This window comes from Aythya fuligula, chromosome 1, assembly GCF_009819795.1.
Source record: "Aythya fuligula isolate bAytFul2 chromosome 1, bAytFul2.pri, whole genome shotgun sequence".
In the NCBI taxonomy this organism is placed as follows: Eukaryota; Metazoa; Chordata; class Aves; order Anseriformes; family Anatidae; genus Aythya; species Aythya fuligula.
The window spans coordinates 53,215,037-53,239,051 of record NC_045559.1 but is presented as its reverse complement, the minus strand read 5'-3'; the positions used below and the strand labels follow the sequence as shown (position 1 = coordinate 53,239,051).

Here is a 24,015-nt window from a genome sequence, read left to right as displayed (position 1 = left end):
GTTTACATGCCAGTACAAAGTGTAATAAGATATTTTCGTAATGTCAAAATTATTTTACGTGAATGTATGTCTTGTTCCCTGAAATTGTAGCTATAAAAATCAGAATGATTGATGCAAAGTAAGTTAAATCAAGACCCAGTTTAGCATATTCTTTGGCATATTCTTTGTTAAGTCAATTAAGGTATAAGTACTTTACTTCTTTTACTTATCTTGGTTTATGTAGCTTTTTAAGTAAATTGTGGGGTTATAGAATAAAAAATGACTCCCTGAATGGACTGTAAACTTTTATGGACAATGTTTCAATTGCACGCTCTCATTCCTTAAAAGAAAAAACCATAACAATCAACCCTGTCGTAGTCATTGGACATTAGTCATTGGCTGTAATGTATTTTCAACATCTTTTTTAGGTTTGTAGGTGGCGAGCTGAACATTTGTTACAATGCTGTAGATCGTCATGTTGAGAATGGACGAGGAGACCACGTTGCCATTATTTATGACAGTCCTGTAACAAATACCAAAGAGAAAATAACATATAAGGAACTTCTTGAACAGGTACGTTTGAGAATAACCTTGTTACTGGAAATAGATTGGAAATACTGCACAGCAGGTAGATATTAGGGAGGCAGAAGTGGTCTGCCTTGCTAGTTTCTAGTTTATTCCTTTTGCTGTGGTCGGTATTGATCTATAAGCTTCACTGCTTGTATCTGATAACAGAGCATCTAAGAAGTTTTGATCTTCCTTTAATTATCTTTTTTTCTTTCTTTCTTTCCTTTTTTTTTTTTTTTTTTCTGCAGTTGGTTATTTTTTGTCCTGGTCAGTTAAATTCTGAACTTTTCTTTCTTGATATCTCTCTCTCCAACCCTCCCCGCCCCGTCTCCTAACAGTTCTTATTTCCTATATGAAAGGTAAAGCAAAATATTAGTCTAGCCACTTGGCACTGAGTTGCTACAAAGAACAACAGTGCTGTTGTAGTAATAATGAAGGTGCACACCTTGGCTATTACTGCAGATAATGGAGTGTAAAAACAAATGCCCAATGAACAGGAAGCAGGTCCAGGCAGAGCTGTGTCACATGCCTGGTGGAGGCTATAGCGAGGGTGCTGGTGGCCTGCACTAGCACTCCGTTTGGGAAGCCCGTGGATTTCAACTGTCAGCTGGGGTGGCCAACGCAGCTTGCCCCTTGCTGGGGTGGTGAATGCCCAGTTCAACATCAGCCCCGAGTGCCAGGCTCTTCGTGTGCCGCCATCAGCAGGTCTCATGCTACTCCTCTGTGCCAATAATTTGGCAGCCTCATTACCTGACGCTGTCATTTACCAAAGGTCACCTGCTGATGCCACCCTCAACCAGGCCCAACCCATGCCGGTTGCTATAATTGGTACTTAAATTGAATTTCCTGTTCAAATGCTGTATTTTAACTTTGTTTGCTCTGCTTTTCTGTTCTAGTTGTATATAGCAGTTGCACTTAACACTGAACACAAAGAAATTTTGGAGTCAGACTCCTCTTCTTGCTTAATGAATTTCAGACTGCAAAATGCATTAAAGTGGTTGGAACACACTCATTGTGCTGCAGATACATGTAATGCAAACCTATGTTTAAAATGTTAAATAAAGTTCACAATACACTAGTTTGGTGTGTGAGGTTTGTATTCCACTGTTGGAAGAAAAGAATAATCATGCAGACACAAAGACTGATACATCTCTGCTGTACCATACATTGTGAGAAAAATATAGAAAATATTTACTCCTTACCATTTTTTTGTTGATTTACCAAGTCCAAAACTGAACTTTGAAGTTACCATGCAGTATGCTGGAGCTAAAACCACTATTTCAGTGTTTTAAGAAATCAGGCAGCTTTAAAAGGGCACAGCTTCTCATCTAATTTTGTTTTTCATGTCTATATGTTTATGTCTTTATATGTCTATGTCTATATGTCTTTATGTTTATCTATAAATAAATTGTAATTATATGCAATTTTATGTCATGTACCATATATAAATGTATATGTATAAATGAAAAAGTATATATATGTAAATACCTATTGATTTATTTTAATGAATACATCATTTTGATGTAAATGATCTCCTGTGGGCTTCCTCTGCAGAAATTTCCTCTAAGCAGCACTTGAAAAGTAGCCTTAGTTCACTTTTTAGTGTGGATGTTGGTGTCTCCTAAGTTTGTGTATCTGTTTTCTGTAAGCACATTAAACATGTAATCTTGGTGGTAGCTGAGTCCTATCTTAATATTGTGTTTGAATTCTGTACAGTTTGTTATTCTCCTTAATCAAAAGGGCATATGATCGTGAAAGGCAGGGTTTGGGATGAATAACTTCCCATTTGCATCTTTCTAGTCCACTCTTGTGGAATACATTTAACTTGATTCATCGGGTAACTGTTGAACACCAGGTAACAAACATACCCACAGAGATGTTGGCTGAAAATTGCAGACACATGGGTGGGTGTGTTTTGTGTCACAGATCTCGTAAAGACCAGAAAAATTTTGGGAAAAGGCCTACTAAACCACTATGAAGCATGCCTTATGGCGTTTGGCTCACATCCTGCTGCCATTACGTGTTGCTGTCTTCTCGGTCTGCTCAATGTAAGCCAAAAGTACTATATGCTGGAGTTTTGAAATAGACTTTCACTGATTTGCATGCTTCATTACCGACTGGTATGAGTGTAGACCAGACGTATGAACAAAGTTGACAAATAGGCTTAGTAATGCCCCAGAGGCGAAAGAAACCTTTTGCTTCCTTTCTGGAGTTCCTTTCCCAGTTTAAAATAGCCTTCAATGGGAATCCAAGTGCAGACTGTAGTTTGAACTATACCCATCTGATGAATGCTTATAGCCTGCCAGGCCAATAAGCTGTTATTTCACTGAGAATGTCTTCTCAGAGAGGCTGCCTGTTCAAAATGTCTCTACAAGAGATCAGGGTTTGAGGCGATGCATTTCTTTGTGGCTTTTGGTAGTAAAAGAGGATTTGATAGGTGGATTAACTAAAAGTTATGCGGAATAACTGTGGGTTGCAGGATGGGAAGATGCAGAATTATGTAGCAGGTTGGATCATTTGTCCAAGGATCAAACACATGGTAAGGATGAAAAAAATGACCTAGGTGCTTGGTTGAGGATAATACAACTCCTTAGGGAGGGTGGGATAGCTTGAGCTATGTCCTTGGGAAATCTGTTACTTTCAGATTACCCCTGTCCTTTTTACTAGTTGCACTGCTGTTCAGATCTAAGAGCTACAACAATGCTGAAATTTTAAGGTTAAGCACTGCTAACTGTAAATAATTGAGAGAAATGTTGGAAGCTTGTGGATGTTTAGTGTCCAACCTGTGAGGAACATTTTTATTTTTTTATTGTATTTTTTTCAGAATTGGAGTAGAAGGATTGCAGGAAAACTTCAGCAGTTTATTGATACAAATAATGACAAGATCTGTCTGTGCTGATACTCTGTGCAACTATATTTGGAAAGTCTTGTGACTCTTAAAGTGAATTTTTAACATAGTGCATACGATTACATTGTATTAATTATATGGTGTTTCAGATGGAATGCTGCAAATGTGGAGAGTAGGGCACTGACAAAACTGATGACATGACAGTCTTCCAGAATGTACCCATTGGATTTATTTTACTGATGCCTCTTACAGGCTTTTAAATGTGGATTACATAATTGAACTGCTTACAGTGAAATGGGGATGTATCTGTAAGCTTTGTGAATACCTTGAGATAGTCTCTAATTCCAGTAGTGAGATGCCAGGAAAAGATAAAGGAGACATGAATTCTTTTAGAAATGTTACTGAATCTCTGTAGTGTTAAAGAAAAATACATACACCCAGGGAAAAAAAAAAAAAAAAAAAAAAGGAAGAAAACAATGGCTTCTGTTCATTTTAAAACACTTTCTGTTTGGAAAGTGTTGGAAAGTACTACCGTTTTCAGGTTAAGAGGAAGGTTGTTAGGTGGGTGAAAATACCTCTGTGTTTACATTACTGGGTTATTTTCGTAGGCTGCCTCCCTTGCTAAAAAAAAAAAAAATAATAAAAACATCTCAAGAATTTGAATGACATATTATTTGCAGTTGTTGACACTTGACAGATATTGTACATGAAAACAATATGATTTCTCTTGGTCATTATTTCAAAAATGATGCACAGTTAATGTGCTGGATTCAGTGCTGTAATAAATAATTTCTAAGTGCAAAAACCTGACAGGATTACTAAAATCCAGAGACCTCCTTCCCCCCAAGCTGAGTCTCTGACAGCACTGAATGTTACAAAAATATGAATGAGAGAGAAGGGCTTCAGGGTTATCAGCACTGGATTGTGATGTAATTTCTTTGTTCCGATTTTTTATTTTTTTTTATTTTCGTAATTACCCACCCTAAAGGCATCTCCTTCTGAAATAGCTGTATTAGGAATTGTCAGGTTGTATTTATGTGTCTGTCTGTCTGTCTTGCACTGCATTTATCTCCTGTATATATATGACTGAAGAATCACCCAGGTTGTTTTGCTTCTAGTAGTCTTTCTCATTCTACGTACTTTACTCCATCTTCTTTCTTTGCCTTCTGCCTTGTAAAATGGACAATTGCTTCTTAGCCAGAAATAATGACTTTCATTTCAAGATACTCGTTCTTAGAAGTGCTATAAAATCAAAACTAGAATACAGACAGAAAATCCTACAGAGACTGACAATCAAACTGTTTATTCTCTTTGTGTAGTAAAGCAAAATTACCTTGCTAGAACTATGTATTAGACTTTTTGTTCAATGCTGTTTTTCATTATCCTATTTAAATTTCAAAATTCATTCTTCAATAGATGTCCTAGAAAGATTTAACTATGATGTACAAGAGTAGCTCTTCAAAAATACCAATATTAGTATTCTGGAAAGGATGAGACTAATCAAGAATTTACAAAGAGTGTTGCCTTGGGTTTTTCACGTTCCACAGAAAAGACTTCCAAGTCACCTTAGAAATCTGAAGTGCAGGAACTTGATTTACCTTGACATAAGTGTTATACTACTCCCTTGACTTAGGTGTTACACTGCAGCATGTCAACATCAGTGATACCTGCAGTAACGTAGAATTTGGTGCAGTATTGGCAGAGCGAAGCAAAGCTGTGCTGAATTAATTGCTGAGGCTCCTGACATTTCCACTATATGTGGCTTGTAGGTTTTACTTTGCAATAGGTTTAGTTTGATCCTTTGAAACAAATGCCCCATGATTCACTTCATAGCTGTCAGAACATAGCTGTTCCACAAATCTCTGCTTCCTTGACTTGTGGATGCCTTTAGGAAATGCCATGCTTTTCTTTGATCTGTCTCACTGCTGCTTGATTACTCTCCCCACACTGAATGGACGTTGTTCAAATAAGCATGTAAGGGAAATAGGTGCTGTAGGAGTTTTGCAGAATGCTATTGTCTATCACAAGTAGTTGAAATTTCTTCCGTGGCAAATGCGTGTCTGGATCTCATCTCTTCTGCAGAGTGGATGCTGTGGCATTGCTTCTGATCAAATGTGAAATCCATGCCATGCTGGTGACCCTTAGGGAATCCCCATCTCATTCCAGGCCCTTCTAGCAGGCGCACGCTCCACAGCTGGTCTCCCAGACCAGGAAGGAAGATGGGCCTGTATCTGTGCCCAGTACCCTGTATCTGTATCACAGTACCCAGCTTTCCCTCAATTCAAAGAGGATTTGTGTCAAAGACTTGACACTGGTGAGACCAAACTGTTCAGCACAGTCAGGTTTGGAATTTAATTTTTGAGCATTTGGAGTGGAATTTCTGCTTTAGTATTTTCTAAACAGAATTCTTGTGGCATGGACCAAAACTGAACTGTATTTTAAACCACTGGGGACAGCTGGCTGATTTATTTCAGAGCTGCACTACTTCTCCAAACCTGAACTGCTAATACAGGTATAGTGTTTGTTTGGTGGCAGGGTAGAAACAAAACTGTGCTCACTAAGGCTTGCATTTGACATAAGTGTAATTTAAGTCCAGATCTTCAAATCTGAAAACCTACTTGGGCCTCCTGTTATATCACTTTGTCTCAAGTCATTTTATTACTGTAGTGTCAAGTATATTAAGGCAATAGAGCAGTCTTAAACTTTGAAGAAGAGCAGAGAAATAGCATGCTCGTAGGAAAATAGCAACTGTAAAATCTTGAGTGATAAAGTATGCTGTCTTGATATAAACCATAAATGACAACACACTAACAAACTGGAAGGTTTCATGGCTTTTACCACTTTAATGAAATGTCACTACTCACACTATTTTTTCCTTCCTTTTAGGAAGAAGGATTGCTTGAATGTTTCAGGGTTTCCACATCAATCTTAAGGGCAATGTAAACCTGCTTTATGATGTTCCACAATCTGCCAAAAAGTTGCAGATGGAGACAGTGTTTTATTCTGTAGGGCAAATGCTCACTGGCTGTCAGAAGGGTGAAGGAAAAGAAAAAAGGAAAATTGTAGCTACCTACATATTGTATTGGGTTAATGCCTCTGGTGACATTGAACTCCGCAGAGTGGGAAGGTTAAGTACAAACAAGTAACTAGTGAGCTTGTCTGGAAGATGTGGTTTCTGCCTGCAACATGCTACGTATATTCTGCTTTAAATAAAATTTATGCATGGTAGATTTCAAGAAAACTTACTTCAGTATATGCAGTTCTCTTTACTGTCTCCCTCATACAGCCAAGTACCAAAGTTATGTAGCTCATATACAGGCACTGGGAGTCTTCTATTACAAAATTACTAATTATGATCTTTAAATGATGCCTTTTTCATCCACAGGCAAACATTGCCTTTTTTCAGCATCAGTAATAATTATAAAAATAAAAATGAACGTGTTGTCCATTGTGTTTATTATTTATTGCTTACTATTCTTACTATTACTTATATAGGATATAGATTTACTCATTAAATATTATTTTTGTTTTCTCTGGCCTTTTGGTCTATGTGCTGCTTGAGAGTCTCACAAGCAGCAAATATGAAAATTAGGTTTTTAAATTCTTTGAGATCAGTTGATATTTTCTCTCTGTTAAAATGAGTTTTCAGATTTTATTATTTTCACAGTGGGAAGTACACAAAAGGAATTTACCTTTGTAAGCAGAGTTGTTGTCCATACCTACAGTTACGTTCACTGATCTTACCTAGAAATGACTAAATGCTGGTGGTATGGCTATAAATTGTAGTTGTATAGATGTCCAAGCCATGTTGATTTGTGTTTGTACTTGATAGCACATTGATAATAGGTCATTGATAATAATAGGTCTAGAATTAAAAGATATTTTCTTCTCGTAATCAGTAACATTTAATGTGAGAGGTCTGTTATGAATGAGTTGCATACATTAGTTTATGTATGTTTGGAGCTTGGTATGCTGATGACTTTGCCGTATAAACATATTCTTTGTCTTGTGGCTGAAAATAACAGCAGGGATTTATGCAGTGTTTATGAAAGGGGGAAGCTGTTCTTACCTTCTAATGCAAGCCATGCCTGGGGCTCCTGTGTTTCCATTTTCTTAAATCCTCAGGTGGAGGTGTAGTACATGGTTTGATTGTGGATGAGCTGTGTAGTTAATGCAAACACAGCTCAGGTCTGTCTGGAGCTCTTGGGTGTTACTGCCTCATGTTTCAGAAAGTCTGGATGTGTGTTCCCACTGAAGAGAGAAGCAGTGAAGTAATGCCATGCCACTCTGCAGTGCACGCATGGGCTGTATTCCGGGACTGGATGCTATTGCCCCACGTTTTCTTGAGTGCGATAGCAGAAAGCACCTAAATGCCTGCAAATTAATGAAAGTAACATTGCCATTAGGATTTGAAATATTAAACTGGGATAAAGTAATTCTTTAAATAGAGAAAATACAAATTTGATAAATAATATGAGAGCAAAACATTTCATAGCTGATCTACACCGCTGACTAATTGCATCCTTGAAAAAGAAGGTCCTTTCCTCCATTCCTATTTACACAAGAGTGGCATAGGGTTTCCCATTGCTTGCATTGTTTGCTAGGTCACTGCAAACACCTCTTTTTGCTTTGGAGGCTTGGAAGTGGTTAATTTCCATTCTACAGGCAACATCCCCCTGCTGCTCTCAGGAGTTTGTCTCCCCTTTCCTTCTCACTCTGATAGGAACCAAAAGGAAGAGTCTTTCACAAGACTCAACTTTACTTAAAACCTAACCTATGTGATAAAGTGAATAAATAAGGAATAACAGAGTGTAGGTAAGGTGTGACATACTCATATATGAGTAGATTCACATAGCATTGATAGTGAAAGAAATCAGAATCTCAAAATTTCTATTACCGTGGTATTTTCTAGTGAATGGCGACCTGTCAAAGAAAAGTGTTTTACTAGTGTGGATAAGAAGAATTCCCCTGCAAAACAGAGCAACTCCTTTGCTCTGAACTTAGATTTATATGTGTATTTAGCCATCCCAAGAACTTCTCAGAGAATTGAACATTTTAGTCTTGTCATTAGTGTAGGACCATTCAAGCAAAACACCAGCTCTTGTTACGTCTGATTGGACTGTAACCATGCTTGTGGAAATCTCCAGCTTGTGACATCCTGGAATGTTTCTACTTCTGTCCTGTTTTGTAATAGCTTTTTAGTCTACCTTGTGTCCACCTAGTCTGCAGTTTTTCCCATTAACCTATTGGCCAGTGTTACTTACGCAATTAAGTTGTACCTCTTCTACTTACACTCACAGAATCAGAGAGTGCCTGAGGTTGGAAGGGACCTCTGGAGGTCATCTTGTCCAACTTCCCTGCTTAAGCAGGCTTCCCAGAGCAGGTTACCTCTCTAAACTGTGATGTTTATTAAAAAAATTAAATGAGGTTGACAGGTTTAGATATTATCTGAGTGTCGCACAACTGTCAGCCTCTTGAACTCCAGAAACCTCTGACAGGTAAGTTAATTTGTTTACTCTTGGGGAATTGGTAATTTGATTTTCCTTCAGAAGATGCCATATTCCATGCTGCTACAAGTGCACAGCACTTGTCACAGGCTTCCCAGTTCACTTGCTAAAAGAACTTACTAGGCACCATCCTGGTGTACTAATGAAATAGTACATTATCACAAAAGTAATATTGACTATACACTATTGAGGTAGTGAATATTTACCTCACAGTGATATGGATGCCTGACATTGCTTCTGAGCTTCCAGATTTGTTTGCCAGTTCTTTTTTCCCATACACAGTCTATCTTCAGGCTTTTACATACAAGAAATTTGAAAACGAGAGGAGAAATGTTTTCTTAAATCTAATTGTGTTTCTTTGAATTTGTATCTGCATTTGGCTCAGGGTATAAGATTTCTTAAGTTCTGAGAAGTTTACAGCACTGCACTGGAGAAAATTGGAGAGCTTAGTTCACATTGATTTGTGTTTCAAATGTAGGTAGAACAGACGTTGTGTTATGAAATGCCCTGCTTATGTATATTTAAAAAAAAAAAAAAAGTAAATTTGAGAAATGTAAGTGAGCTGGATAAAAGAATGCATGGTTAGAGCGGCATTTCAAACTTGCAAAACTTTGCTATTGATTTTTGCTATAATATTATAATAATACGCATCAATCCACATTCATTTTATATAAAAAGGTGTATTACAGTGTTTCAAAAAATATAAATTCTCCAAAATTTATTGAACCTTGATTGCATTGTTCATCAACTTTCTTTATCTTACTGGCTTGTTTTCATAACGTCCTGTGTCTACTGATTATGTGAAGGTTATTTTTCATGGGGCAACATAAGATTTGGATAAATTTTTAATATGTTGTAAATGTTTTGTCAGTACAGGTGTCCAAGTTAGCTGATGTCATGGTCAGGCATGGTGTGAAGAAAGGAGATCGTGTTGTCATCTACATGCCCATGATTCCACAGACAGTATACTGTATGTTGGCTTGTGCAAGAATAGGAGCCATCCATAGCCTGATTTTTGGTGGATTTGCCTCTAAAGAGCTTGCTGTTCGCATTGATCACGCAAAGGTAATACATATTTAGAACAACAAATGCCATTGCCTTAGTTATTTAAACCAATGTCAAAAACATTTTTTTTCCCCTGAAAGGATAACAACATTTCCTTTTGTGTGGCACATGGTCTCAGTTTGCTTGTAACACCTAAATTGAAATGTGAACTTATTACATGTGTGCTAAGGGTTGTATTTGTGTATCAGCCATTTAAGTACAGTTTTTTATTTCTATAAAAAAATCATGATTATTTAACATACTGCTGTCTGTTTAGACTGACTGACAAAAAAAGAAAGTCTCTACTAAGCATCACCTTAAAATTTTGGTGTCTCACCCAGCATTTTTCAACAGTCAACAGTCTACGTTATGCCAAGCCTCAGTAACTTCATTGGTTTACCTGATGTTTGTATATGTTAAGTAATAAGTTTTTCAGCTATATTTACTTCATTTAATTTGTACAAGAATCAGCGCAACCAGTGAGCTAACTGCCTTAAATTAATGGCTCTGTAGAGAACACAGGTAATAGAGGTGAATGCTTTAAAGGCTTCCGAGTTAAAGTTAAACATGTTTATGAAACATTATGTAAGTCTTTTTAAGTGAAAATGCATATAATACTTCAATAACCAGCTCAGTAGCTTTTATTGTTATATTAAGAGCTTGTGTATGTATATGTATACAGTGTTTATACTGGAAGATTCTGTTCTTGTTTTCTATCAATGAACAAAACTCTCTGACATCTTTATCAGTTGCTTGGATCATTCAGACCCTGTGATTATGCAGTAGCCATAATCACTGAATCATGTTGGCTAGACTTCGAAGCCTTAGCTTAGAAGAAATGTTATACAGGGTAAAGTCTGCAGGATTTGTGGAACTTTTACTGAGATTTTTGTGTGCAGAAGTGCTCTTCAGATCCCTAAAGTTTGAATTTTATGAATATCTGTAAATTGAGAGCACTTCTTTTAAAAAGTTGAATGCATTTCCCCTTTCCTGCCACCCCCGTTTGGTGTTCTAACAAAGCAGAAGTTAATAGAATAGCTGAAGTGCTTTGCTGGATTTATGAAAAATAGCTGGAAGGAGACTAAAGGCAGGTTGAGTTTTTCCATGTCTTTTTTCCTATTCCCTGACTTTTTCAAAAGCTGTAAAAATTAATTTTTACTCATAGAAGTTTTTGATTAGGGAAAAGTAATAGATTAGATTTTGATAAGAAAAAATAAACGTGAAAGTTGAAAATGAAAGTTGTTTCAATATGAATCATCTAGCATGTTTACTTTTAGAGTATTTTGCAATTGTTAACTACTTAATCCCAGTAGACCTTCTCAGAGGGACAAAAAGAGACAGCACTGTAATCATAGTCTTTGCGTCATGCATTAAAAGGAAAACAGAGAAAGTTTAAATTATTTACTCAAGGTCATGTAGCACATCTTTTTAATGGCTAGCTATAGAATTACTACTTGCAAGCTATGGATTAAATCTTAATTTATGTTGCCTTTTTTTCTTTTAAAAGGCAGAGCTAAATATTTAGTTTTATTTTTTGATCCATCTGATATATAATGAAAGTGTAAGAAAAGAGGAGAGGCACACTACATTTCAAGCCTTTCCCCTCTTATGCAGTATTGTAAAACTTCCTTGATAAGTGAATTGCATGCTACTAGATTATCTTCAAGATATAAGTAGCTGTGATAGAAAGTGTTTTCCTGAACTCAGATATTAATTGAAGCAGTCTCAGCCCCCTCCTCCTCCCCCCCCCCCCACCCCTCCCCCAGGTACCAAGTATTTGTATTAGGCTTTTGTATGAATTAGGTACTGCAGTACAGGGCCCAATTTTGGAAAAATTAACTAGAAAGAGTTAAAGACATGGAATAGAAAGCTGGCTTCGAGATGCTTTTTCAGAAGAAAGGTTGAACTTCAAGTTTTGCCAGAAGACCTAAATAACAGATACTTTCTAGTGACTATGAAAAACTACATATACTTTAACAACTTGCCTTAATTTAACTTGAATTTTAATAGGTTTAATTTTTACTCTTGCCAGGTATTGGCAGTGTTATAGACTTTCTATGGTGAATTGTGATGAAGTGATACAGTGTATGAGAAGAGGCATTTCTTCAAATCTTTTATTTCATCTGAATTTGAGAATATGTAGTTTTCAATATCAAAACAGTAGATACTTTTGAAGAACGTTAATTATATTTTGGGAAATTAATATGACATTTGTTTAAGCACTTTATCTTAATAAACTAGGAAAGCAGAGAAGGATGTTTTAAGAATAGTGCTTCTGTGTTTATTAAATAAGGCAGTTGCTATGCCTTTGACAAACAAATTTTTTTTTTTATTGGAATCACAGTAATTATATAGCAATTCTTTTTAGACTTTAAGTCCAAACCTTGCAAAATAAATATGAGTAATGTTTTTTTTTTTTTAGACATGATTTTTGAAAGCTCTTCAGGCTAAAGCAGAATTACGATTTGCACAACAGTTCTTTGAAATGCAAAATATAAGAGACACCCAAGTTATTCAAAACTATCTTTTATGATCTTCCGTTGAGGTCAGAAATACTGTATTCCTCACTTATTTACTATTGACACAGTCAGGTATTTTAATAAGGCATCCTTGAAAAAATAAGTTAATATTTTGCAATAATTTATTCTGAGCAAGACATATTTCCTATGCACAGATGTGACTATAAATGGTTACACCTACTTCTCGTCATAATGCGGCACATATGGGACCATGGAGTGATTAGAAGCAGCCAGCATGGGTTTATGAAGGGCAGGTCCTGCCTGACTACCTTGGTCTCCTTCTAAGATAAGATGATCTACTTAGTAGATGAGGGCAAGGCGGGAAGGGCTATAGATGTTGTTTACCTTGATTTTAGTGAGGCATTTGATGCCATTTTTCATAGTATTCTCCCTGAGAAATGCAGCTTAGGTGTACAGTTTGCTGGGTGAAGATTTGTCTGGAGAGTCACAGTGAATGGAGTTCTGTCCAGATTGTGGCTGGTCACCAGTAGCGTTCCCAGGGCTCAGTATTGGGGCCAGTTTAGTTTAACATTTTTATCAATGTGGATGAGGGAATTGAGTGCAACTTTTGTAAATTGTTGGTGACATCAAGTTAGGCAGGAGTGTTGATCTGCTTGGGTGTAGGAAGGCTTGGCAGAGGGATCTGGATAGGCTGAACTGGTGGGCTGAGTCCAGTCACAAGATACTCAACAAGGCCAAGTGCTGGGTCCCGCACTTGGGTCATAACAACCCCAAGCAGTGGTATAGGCTGGGGGCAGAGTGGCTGGGAAGTTGCCTGGCAGAAAAGGACCTGGGAATGCTAGTTGACAGCCGGCTGAATGTGAGCCATCATTTGGCCCAGGTGGCCATGAAGGTCAATGGCATCCTGGCCTGCATCAGAAATAGCGTGGCCAGCAAGACTGGGGAAGAGATTTTTTCCTTCGCATTTGGCATTGGTGGCACTGTGCCTTAAGTACTGTGTTCAGTTCTGGGCCTCTCACTACAGGAAGGACATTGAGGTTCTGGAGTGTGTGTAGAGAAAAGCAATGATGCTGGTGAAGGGACTAGAAAACAAGGCTTATGAGGAGCAGCTGAGGGAACTGGGGTTGTTTAGTTTGGAGAAGAGGAGGCTGAGGGGAGACCTCATTGCTACAACTGCCTGAAAGAAGGTTGCAGTGAGGAGGGCGTCGATCTCTTTTCACAGATGACAAGTGGTAGGATGCAAGGAAAGGGCCTCAAGTGGAGTTAGGGGAGATTTAGATCGGATATTAGGAAGAATTTTTTCATGGAGAGGGTGGTTATGTGTTGCAACGGGCTGCCCAGGGAAATGGTAGAGTCCCAGTCCCTGAAGGTATTTAAGAGACATGTGGATGTGGCATTAAGGGACATGGTTTAGTGATGGGATTCAGTAGGTCAGGTTGATGGTTGGTTGGACTTGGTGGTCTTGAAAGTCTTTTCCAGCCTAGATGATTCCGTGATTAAGACTGCAGGCTCAGCTGCTAAAACTTAATTGCCTTATAATATTTGTAGTCCTGTCTTGACTTGAAGCACTTTTTTTTTTTTTTTTTTTTTGTAATATGTTTTTAGAAATGTATTATAGATTAGAAGGCAGTACCTTGCTCTTTATTTTTTTGCTTGTATGGTATGATTCTGGTCTCTGTGTACAGCAGTGTATAATACCTGACGGAAATAAATGTGCATGACTCATGTAACTACATAGTCAGAGCAGTACCAATGCAATGAAAGTGCAAGAAATCTGAGGACAGGCATGTGATCAGGTGTGTGGCTGGGGCAAGAAATGGAAAGAGCTTTGTGTGTTGGTTGAGTGCTTGAGTGCAGGATCTCTCCATAAATGTCTTCATGATGGTACTGACATTTTATACCTAAAGCTTGCCTATGTTCAGTTTGAGCTTTTTGCAGCTTTCTGAGTTGGCCCACTAAAAGCATTAGTTGCTTCTTCTAAACCTTGCCTTGCATGCTGCTAAACACTATGGAAGAATTTGTAGAAGGAGCCTTTACAGTAGAATGAAATTGTTGGTCTAGTACTAATGAACCTTGCTTTATCTCACTTCTACTTCATATTTTTTTTTCTACAGCTCACTATCTCTGGCATTCCTTCTCCAGCAAACCTCAGAACTTCTCTGCTTTTCCATCATACTAGTTGTATTTCTATGTAATCTATCATGCAGGACTACATGGAGCCATGGAAGAGGTGGGAAACGGGTGTATAAAAGCAATATGGGAGTGGAGGTGCAGGGGAAATAATATCAGTAGACAAGAGAGGTAAAACACTAGAAACAACTAGTTTTGAACCTTTGGTTTGCACAGAGTGATCCATGATGCTTACAAGAAATAACCCTCACTTGGGAAATACATCACCTTAACCAATGTAGTACTGGCTATATTTATATTTCCTTGCTGCTTACAAAGTAGTTTATGAGCAGAGGGGACACATTTTACATATGACTGTAAACCTGAAATTGGCAACAGTCATTCATTGTAACAATTGAATACAAACATGTTAATAACATATTAATTACATCTAATTCCAGGGTAGCCTCCTGATGAATTTTCAATTTAACTGTATTGTATTGTATCATCTTTTATCAAAATCGCTGCATCCCAAAAGGGAAAGATGACAAATGCTGAAATTTTAAAGCTCATCAGAAACCTTTATTTTGAGTACAAGCTAATTATCAAACTTCCCTGAATGGCAGATCTATACAGGAAACATTGTGTTATTCTTTGAAATAATTTTAAGAATAAATTGTAAAAAACAATCTGTACTTTCTTTGCAATCTTAATGAAATCTTAACTGTAGCATTGTGGATTGTGCCTACCTAATGAGATATATGCTGATGCATATGTTTACTAAACTAGCTGGATAAGAGTGAGGAAAGCAAGGAGATTGAAGGCTCATTCTTCTGTAATTAAAATGTGTTCTAATATATAGTTTCTTTGGTGCTACCCTTTCCTGAAATACAAGAAATACAAATTACTGATCTTGGGATATAAATCAAAATAATTTGTATGCAGTGAAGTGACTTTTTTGCCATAGGAAATCTTGGATCAGCATCTTACTGAGATTGATTTAATGAAAAATGTAATGGAAAATCTGGAAATCTTCTATATCCACATCGGGAAATAGAAATTATTCTAAAAAACAAACAAACAAAAACAAAAAAGCAAGCAAACGAACAAAAAAAAATACAACAAACAAACAAAAAAACAACAAAGCAGAACTACAGAAATTTGATTTTAACGGGATTTGCATCCTGAATCCTGCAACCATCACTTTTAAGACTCTAGCTTAAATTCCCTCGTGTGCTTTACAATTTTAGCTTATTCTTTTCTGGTATTTCTAGTTTCTTGTCATCTCTTGCTTGTTTTCTTTGTCCTCTTTCCCCCTCTTACCCTCCCGTGTCATTTAATTGCAGGCTGAGAAAGAGCCACCAAAGTGCTATAGCTAGTTGTGTTCAAACATAATTAGGAAGCAGGCTGACTAGGACAGATGATTGTTGACATTGTTGTAGAGCGTTTCCTTAGTGGAGGGCTACATGGAGATGGGGTTTTCTGTCTGATTAGTAAATTTTGTACAATTTACAAGTACTTAATGTTGTTGCTCAAATTTGTTTGAAAATGCTGAAGAGTGTCAGAGTTACTAGAGTGCTGCAGAACAAAAAACAGATGCATGGACAGCAAGATCACACAGGCTTTGTTTCCTTAGAAACTGATCTAACCCCTGGTTCTAATTATATGAAGATAGATTTTCTATACTGAGCTTCATTAACCAACTAATTGCATGGAAAACATGTTATTAGGCTACATATACTTTATAAAAATACATTTCAAATGTATATATCAACAGTTTAACTTCTTCATTTTAGCCCAAACTTATTGTAACAGCAAGTTTCGGAGTTGAACCGAAAAGGAAAGTGGAATACATATCACTCCTAGAAGGAGCACTTGCAAGGGTACAGAACAAACCTGAGAAAGTTCTCATTTACAGGCGACCTAACTTGGTGAGTGTACAGTTGCAGTGCCTTATTGTTAACTTTCAGATATATATTTAGTCCATATGTCTTCTCTGTTCTACAAGTAATTTTTTTTAAATGTATCTGTTCTAGTTTGGTTTTGTATTTTATGGGGAAAACTTAAATGCATAATATTTACATAGTAAATAGAACTACTGCTACTGTACAGAAAATTGAATAGTATGTTTTTTTGACCTATTTACATTTTATTCCAACCATTTTTCTTTGAACTTTTTTTTTTTTTTTTTTTTTTTTTTTATGGGCAGGGGCATGTTCCTCTTGCCCCAGGCCGCGATCTCGACTGGGAAGAAGAGCTTTCAAAAGCACAACATTATAAGTGTGTCTCTGTTCCTTCAGACCATCCGCTTTATATTCTGTATACTTCTGGAACAACAGGCTTGCCCAAGGTAAAGGACTACCTGTAGTCTAACTGTTTGTAACCTATTTGCAGTTCCACTTGAGGGAAATATTTAATTAAGAAGGTTGAAAATGTTTACCGGAGCTCACTGCTATAAATGATTAGCATTGCTAGAAATGCTTTAAACTCATTTATTCATACTTTTCTACTTCAAAGTCCTGGAGTAAATTGTATTTCTTTATTTAAATAGTAGTACAAAAATATACTTCATTTAACCCCAAATATTCATACAATAAAAGCTTGTGAGGATAGTAGAACGTCTTCCATCCATGAATATCTTCTGTACTTTAACTATTTTGAGATGAGCATAGGATAGTCCTTTAATGGCAAGATTAGTTAATATATCACTTCTACAATAGCATTTATTGCTGAATAGACTTTGCTTATTCATTATTTACATATTAGCTAATCTTCTCATAGATGAGATGTGATGAATGACATTACAGATTAAATGGAATTAGGCATCTTCTAAAGGCTTGTGTTGCTGAACAGTTCTGAGACTATAAATCCCATGAAAATGAAAGTTAAGATTGAGTAAGGCTGTAAATCAACATAGGGCATTCTTTGGAAATGTTTGCTTTCAAGTGTCAATTAGTCTTAAGGATCTGTTCTAAAAATATCGTATTTTAAAAGCAAACTCTTCGTGTTTGCTTGGTTCTTACAATTCTTTTATGAAGAGTAGTTCAACCTGAATGTAGTTTACCAGCAGTGATCTCACTATCACAAATTTGGAGCCAGTATCACACTGGTATGACTTAAATCTAAGTGTTCATGCAAGTAAAATTGTTCAGTTGTGATATCTCCATAACAAAACTTCTGTTAATCTCAGAGTGGAGACTGAGTTAGAGACTGAGACTAACGAAGGCAAACAGCTTTCTGAAATTCACAAAGCATTAGTTAACCATTCTCTGTTGTGGCAATCTCCATTTTAATGAGCTAACGTGTCTCAATGGTGCCCAGGTTCTTGGACAAGGTCTGAAATAATGCATGCAGAAAGAGAGAGTAATTCACCCCAGTTACTTTAGGCATTGGCTATTCCACAGGTGCCCCTTTTTCTCTATTGATACTGGGATTCAGGGAGCCTAGACAATAAGTGTAAAATATGACTAACATTTAGATGGATAAAATGAAGTAAGGATTTGTTCTCTTATATTTTTGTCAGCATAAGTTGACTTAAAATTTGTATCTGATTTGAATGAGACAACTTCAGTCTTTGTTAGCTGTCTTCTGGAAACTGTTGTCATAGGACTTGGGTTTTTCTTTTTTTTTTTTTTTTCTCCCCAACATTACTTCAGTTGGAACATTAGCAGAAGCATATACTTGTAAGAAAGGATCCTTTTATTAAGTGAGGAGTATTGGAAATGGATAACTTTAAGTCTGTTACTGCTAAAAATTCAAAATTTAATTGAAGACAGGCATATTATTGCATCCTTTAAATGGTCTTAAATGTTTAAATTTTCTTATTTAGGGTGTTATCAGACCAACAGGTGGCTATGCAGTAATGCTGAACTGGACAATGTCAGCTGTATATGGACTCAAACCTGGTGAGGTAATTCTGTTTAAATGTTGTATAATTTCTTTTTGAACTTGTCTTAAAAAAAGCGCACACAACAATATTCTTATTTTTTTTTATTTCATTTTAGGTGTGGTGGGCAGCTTCTGATTTAGGCTGGGTAGTTGGCCATTCCTACATTTGCTATGGGCCTCTTCTTCATGGGAACCCTACAGTTTTGTATGAGGTAAATGTGTACTACCAACAATGACGTTTTTGCACTAAGTGCAATGTGGAATTAGGGTATTACTTCTTCTTTCAGATTTTTCTTCTCAGGCTGTTTCAAAATTAAAGTATTTTAATTGAGTTCATCAAACCTGGCCTCTTCCAGTACTGGCTCATAGTACAAATCTAGTTTGTGAGCCACTTCCAATGACTTCATGGGCAGCCTGAGTAGCACACAAAGAAGTTTGGCCTCCTGTCTGATGACTGCAGTGGAGAGTAAAAGCTGAGTACTACAGATTCCAGCGCTGATTCTTGGATCAGCATCAAGGCAGAAGACGGTGCCTGAGCTAGAGTTACAGTGGAGAGTCTGGGCTGTAAATTAGCACTGTCCTGGTTTTGGCTGGGATAGAGGTAATTTTCTTCCTAGTAGCTGGTATGGTGGTGTGTTTTGGGTTTAGTATGAGAATAATGCGGATAACGCTCTGATGTTCTGTTGCAGAGTAATGCTTAGGCTTATTCAAGGACTTTTCAATTTCTTGTGCTGCCCTGCCAGTGAAAAGGCTTGGGTGTACACGAGAAGCTGCTGTGTGAACCGTGTCTGTGACACTGGATGAGCTCATATTCATGTTTCATGTTACTGTTTCCCATTATATTAAGTTTATTTTTGTCAGTGTGCGTAGAAAGAAGATTGGTAATCTCTCATAAAACAGCAGATTATGCCCAGCTGACACCTGTGTATGTTGCTTTGTGGTTTTGTTTATAATTTTTGTAATGGAAAAATGTGAAATAAGAAACAAAGTGCAATGTTTAAAAGCATAGCAAATTTTGAGGTCTTAAAACTGCAGTATGGACTTTGGTCTCATCTTTGTGGTTCTACTGATTTCTTCCCTTCACTGAAATACTCCAGGTAAAGTGTTAAGCTGTTGTATGAAACAGAAAATGATCTTTTGTTAGCGTATTTTTCTTCCACATGTTGTGATCTGTAAGGTCTGAGGCAAATAACAGTTTTTTAGCGTCTAGACCTTGAATTGATTTTTTCAATAATCTCTCAGGAAAGCAGGCCTGCAAAACAAGTATTTTTTATTAAATATTAAAGTACACAGTGTAATAACATTTTTTTTTTTTTCCCTAAACAGCTAAGTCATAGAGAATCTCACATACTTTAATATTTCCAGCCAATGACTGCAGCAACTGGAGGAAACTTAAACAAATTGTTATTCTTAATTTCAAATCCAATTTCCCTTCGTGAAAGATGAAGTTTACTGACTTGCTTAATGCATCAGCATTCAGCATGAAAGCTTGAAGTGAATGCATTATTTTCCTGTGAAGATGACAAACAGTCTGGACACTCCTTTTAGCATTATGGGGTGACAGAAGAGACTACTGTGAGCAAGCTTTGGCTCTGAAAGATAAACAAAAGTTAAAATTTTGCACACAGATATATTCAGTATCCAGTTTTCACCTGCATTTTTCTGAGGTGGAAAGGTGAAGAAGAGCAGTCTGTGTTTTGCACACAATGTCCCACAAGATTCCATTTGTCCTTCCCCTTTTAGGTGGTAATCTTTGCTATTACACCTATATGCTATGTAAAAACTCTGTAAAATCTTTGGAAATTTAGTATCCTTAAGCAAGAATCTGTTACTTATTTTGACTTTGTCCTGTTTTCTGGAAATGACGGCTTAAAACGGCTATCACTGCAGGCTATATTTAAATACTAACCTGCCATCCCTCAAGCTTGTACCTACTTTTCCAGCAAAAAAAATCTGGTATACAGTCTCTACGCAAGCTAGAAATCTTTGTTTTCTTACTTCACTTGGATTTACTCAGATAGTGTAGATCTTCTGTGCAAAGTTAAGAGATGGACAAACAAACAAATTGTGGGGAATGCTAGCAACACTGGTGCTAGCATTTAATATTACTCCCTGTAAGTAAGGTATATGTTACTGACTAAAATACCATTTCCTCAGGCAAACAGTAGGAGAAAAGGGCACAGATAATCTTACGTCCCTTCTGATGCTGCTCATTGTGCAGCATTGTAAAATAAAATCTCTTCATTATTGCTGCTGCTAAACATAAATACGTTCACATGAGAATCTGCTGCTTCACTGTAAAATTTGGCCTTCCTCTTTGGCCCTGGTAGCCTGGGCCAAGAGGAAGCTGTCTACAGGCAGGCTCCTCTGTTAGGATTAGCTGGCTAAGTTTGTCCTGCAGCCAAGGGTTATGTGCAACACAACACAGCCTTTAGGGCCAAATTTTATGTGCAGCACAGCACAGGCCTGCACCTCCTCAGGTCAACTGTTAAATGGATTGCTAACTTTGTGATGTGCAACAGTCTTCCAGTGAGATCATTTCTGGTTTAGGAGTACATGAAGGAGTAAACCGTTGACTTTTTTGACCAAAGACTTGGTAGACTCAATTCTTACTTACGTGTGTATGAATTTGAGAAATCTCAGCATATGCTGCTAGGAGCTGGTACTTTCAGTGTCAGTGTGTGTCGTGCATGTGCATTCTCCTGTGCAGGTGTATGTCTATCAAGGTAAACGTAAATGCCATGTAAATATACCTATATAGATACTAATCGCTTTTCTCACCCTTGTGTTCGTATTCTTTACATTTCTAAATGTATTTAATTATCCAGAGTTTTCAGATGTTTTGTTCATCTATTCCATCCACTAGTCAATTTTTTTTAATTTTCTATTTAGAAATCTAGTTTATGAATAATATCTACTTTTAGGCTCCTTTGCTTTTTAATTAAGAAATTTTGGAGGCAGTGAACACACAACATATTTGGAGTGTATTGACACTAAATGTGCGAGCTCAGATGAAGTTTGGAAAAGAAATAAATTAAGCACTTTTCTGTGTTGATTTTTTTGATTTGGACAATTTACCTGATGTTGTGTACCTTCCAAACCCCATCTTGATCTTTATTTCATTTGCAGGTGCTCAGTGTAGTTCTGGTATACAGTTTTTGGGGCTTCAGTGGCTTAAGGATCTCTACAAGTAATTAAACAGAGAATTCAGTAATAAATGTCTTTCATTAGAAAAACAAAGAAAGTAGAGTAAAGAAAAAATAAATAGTTGTTCTTTTCAAGTTTAATTCTTTTATAGAATTCCATTTTCTACTATGGGAAAGAAACAACATACAATGGTTTCCCAGTGGACCAATAGAATTTTAAGGCTGGGGACCACCATGATTGACTTTTCTGATATTCTGAATAACATGGAGCAAAAACTTTAGGTGGTAGCAGAAGTACACATTTATAGAATCAAATATCATGTTAGTTTGAGTATTAAATTATTATACTCCAATTAATGTTTAAACACATAATAGATGTTAATTGGATTCTTTATTCCAAAGAGATTAACTCATCACCACCGCTCCAGTTAAGTAGAAGAGGAAAGTGGTGTGGGTAAATGACATTTTCCCAGACATAAGGAAAAGACTTGGATAGTTTTATAGTATCTATTCTTGACCACTGAGAACATTAAAATTATTGCATGCAATTTCCAGAAGAGAATCATGAAAGTAAATACTGCAATGGAGGTGTTTTCATTCTAGAAGGTATGGAGTAACACAAGAAGAAATGATGAGGACAGCAATGTGTTCCTTCAGTAGTCTCTTACATGATCGTCTTACAGTGGAGTTTTTTTCATTTCACAGAATCACAGAATTTCTAGGTTGGAAGAGACCTCAAGATCATCGAGTCCAACCTCTGACCTAACGCTAGCAGTCCCCACTAAACCATATCCCTAAGCTCTACATCTAAACGTCTAAACGTCTTTTGAAGACTTCCAGGGATGGTGACTCCACCACTTCCCTGGGCAGCCTGTTCCAATGCCTAACAACCCTTTCAGTAAAGAAGTTCTTCCTAACATCTAACCTAAAACTCCCCTGGCACAACTTAAGCCCATTCCCCCTCGTCCTGTCACCGGGCACATGGGAGAACAGACCAACCCCCACCTCGCTACAGCCTCCCTTGAGGTACCTATAGAGAGCGATAAGGTCGCCCCTGAGCCTCCTCTTCTCCAGGCTGAACAATCCCAGCTCCCTCAGCCGCTCCTCGTAGGACTTGTTCTCCAGGCCCCTCACCAGCTTCGTCGCCCTTCTCTGGACCCGCTCAAGCACCTCGATGTCCTTCTTGTAGCGAGGGGCCCAAAACTGAACACAGTACTCAAGGTGCGGCCTCACCAGAGCTGAGTACAGGGGGACAATCACCTCCCTAGCCCTGCTGGTCACACTGTTTCTGATACAAGCCAGGATGCTGTTGGCCTTCTTGGCCACTTGAGCACACTGCTGGCTCATATTGTCCTGGTTTGTTTTTCTCTAAAGAATGATAGACTTCATATATAAATAAGCTACTTGAAGTCTCACATCCCACTCTGGGTTGTTTGTGAGGATTGGATCCCAAGCAAATGGGCAGCAGGAAGAGAAAGTCTAGTTACTTCTTGTGATCTGTAATGCCAGGAAGACAGCAGCGTTGTCATTACTGCAATGCTCAGGATGTAGAATTAGAGCCAGCGAAAGGAAGAGGACGATGCCTACGCCTGTCAAGGAGCTGTGCCTTGAGGACTTCATTTGAGTGGTCTTAGGACAGAGAAGGAGCTGTAGTCCCACACAGAGCTGCAGTGAGACATTTCTGTGCTTGGGGAGCCTTCCCCACAGCTCTCGCAGGGGTCCTTCCAGCCACTGCTCTTGCAACAAGCCTACAGCCTACACAGCAGCAGCAGCAACCAAAGGGTCCGGGTTTACACTTACTCTACTTTGGCACATTTCTTAGCTGCGTGGGACATCCAGCCTTGCTGTGGTTCTTGTAAGCCATTATCGGCTTTCAAAGAAAGCACTGTCCCTGGAGTTTGCCAGTTCTGCCATTGCCCATATTGGTCATATTTGTGGAGTGAACTCAGTAGGATGTGTCATCTCAAGTCTGTAGCGAGGGGTTGGCAGCAGGGCTGGCAGCAGAAGGGGGAACACCTCTATGAAGATGTTCTTTTGAGTCCTGATACCTCCTTGGTGTCAGCAGATTTTAGTGGCATTGAGTTCCATGTATACTATTCACTATGCAGAGAGAATTTCCTCATCATGAGCTGAAGTTTATCTTTAATTGAATAGCCTCACGTTGTTATGAGTCAGGCAAAAAGGGAATTGCTGAGCTGTTATTGACGTGTAGTTGATTGTTTTATTATAGTTTTCCTAATGTCTTTTTTTTTTTTTTTTTTTTTTCCTCAAGTAATCCATCCCAATAGCTTCTTTTTCCACAGGAGAACATTTCTATCCCCTTGATCATCCTTGCTGTCTATGAATTTTCTTTCATAATCATGCATTATCCATCAACGCATTCTGCCTGAGGATGTGTGCTCAGTTGGTAGACATTTGATAAATTACGTGCTCAGTCTAGGTACTTC

The 24,015-nt window shown here is 37.6% G+C and overlaps 1 protein-coding gene across 2 annotated transcripts in view; it reads left to right on the top strand.

Moving 5' to 3' along the window:
- The first annotated feature begins 496 nt into the window (after nucleotides 1-496).
- Nucleotides 497-24,015, top strand: part of ACSS3 (acyl-CoA synthetase short chain family member 3) — a 59,523-nt gene continuing 36,004 nt past the window's right edge. Inside the window, exons 1-6 of one of the 2 annotated variants that reach the window (XM_032207521.1) lie at nucleotides 497-552; nucleotides 9,778-9,966; nucleotides 16,331-16,465; nucleotides 16,744-16,884; nucleotides 18,364-18,444; nucleotides 18,539-18,634. In XM_032207521.1, the coding sequence (XP_032063412.1) occupies nucleotides 9,799-9,966; nucleotides 16,331-16,465; nucleotides 16,744-16,884; nucleotides 18,364-18,444; nucleotides 18,539-18,634 (621 nt within the window). In that variant the 5' untranslated portion in view covers nucleotides 497-552; nucleotides 9,778-9,798. Of the gene's footprint in view, nucleotides 553-9,777; nucleotides 9,967-14,539; nucleotides 14,656-16,330; nucleotides 16,466-16,743; nucleotides 16,885-18,363; nucleotides 18,445-18,538; nucleotides 18,635-24,015 lie in introns of those variants that run through there. The other variant, XM_032207522.1, reaches the window with a different exon arrangement.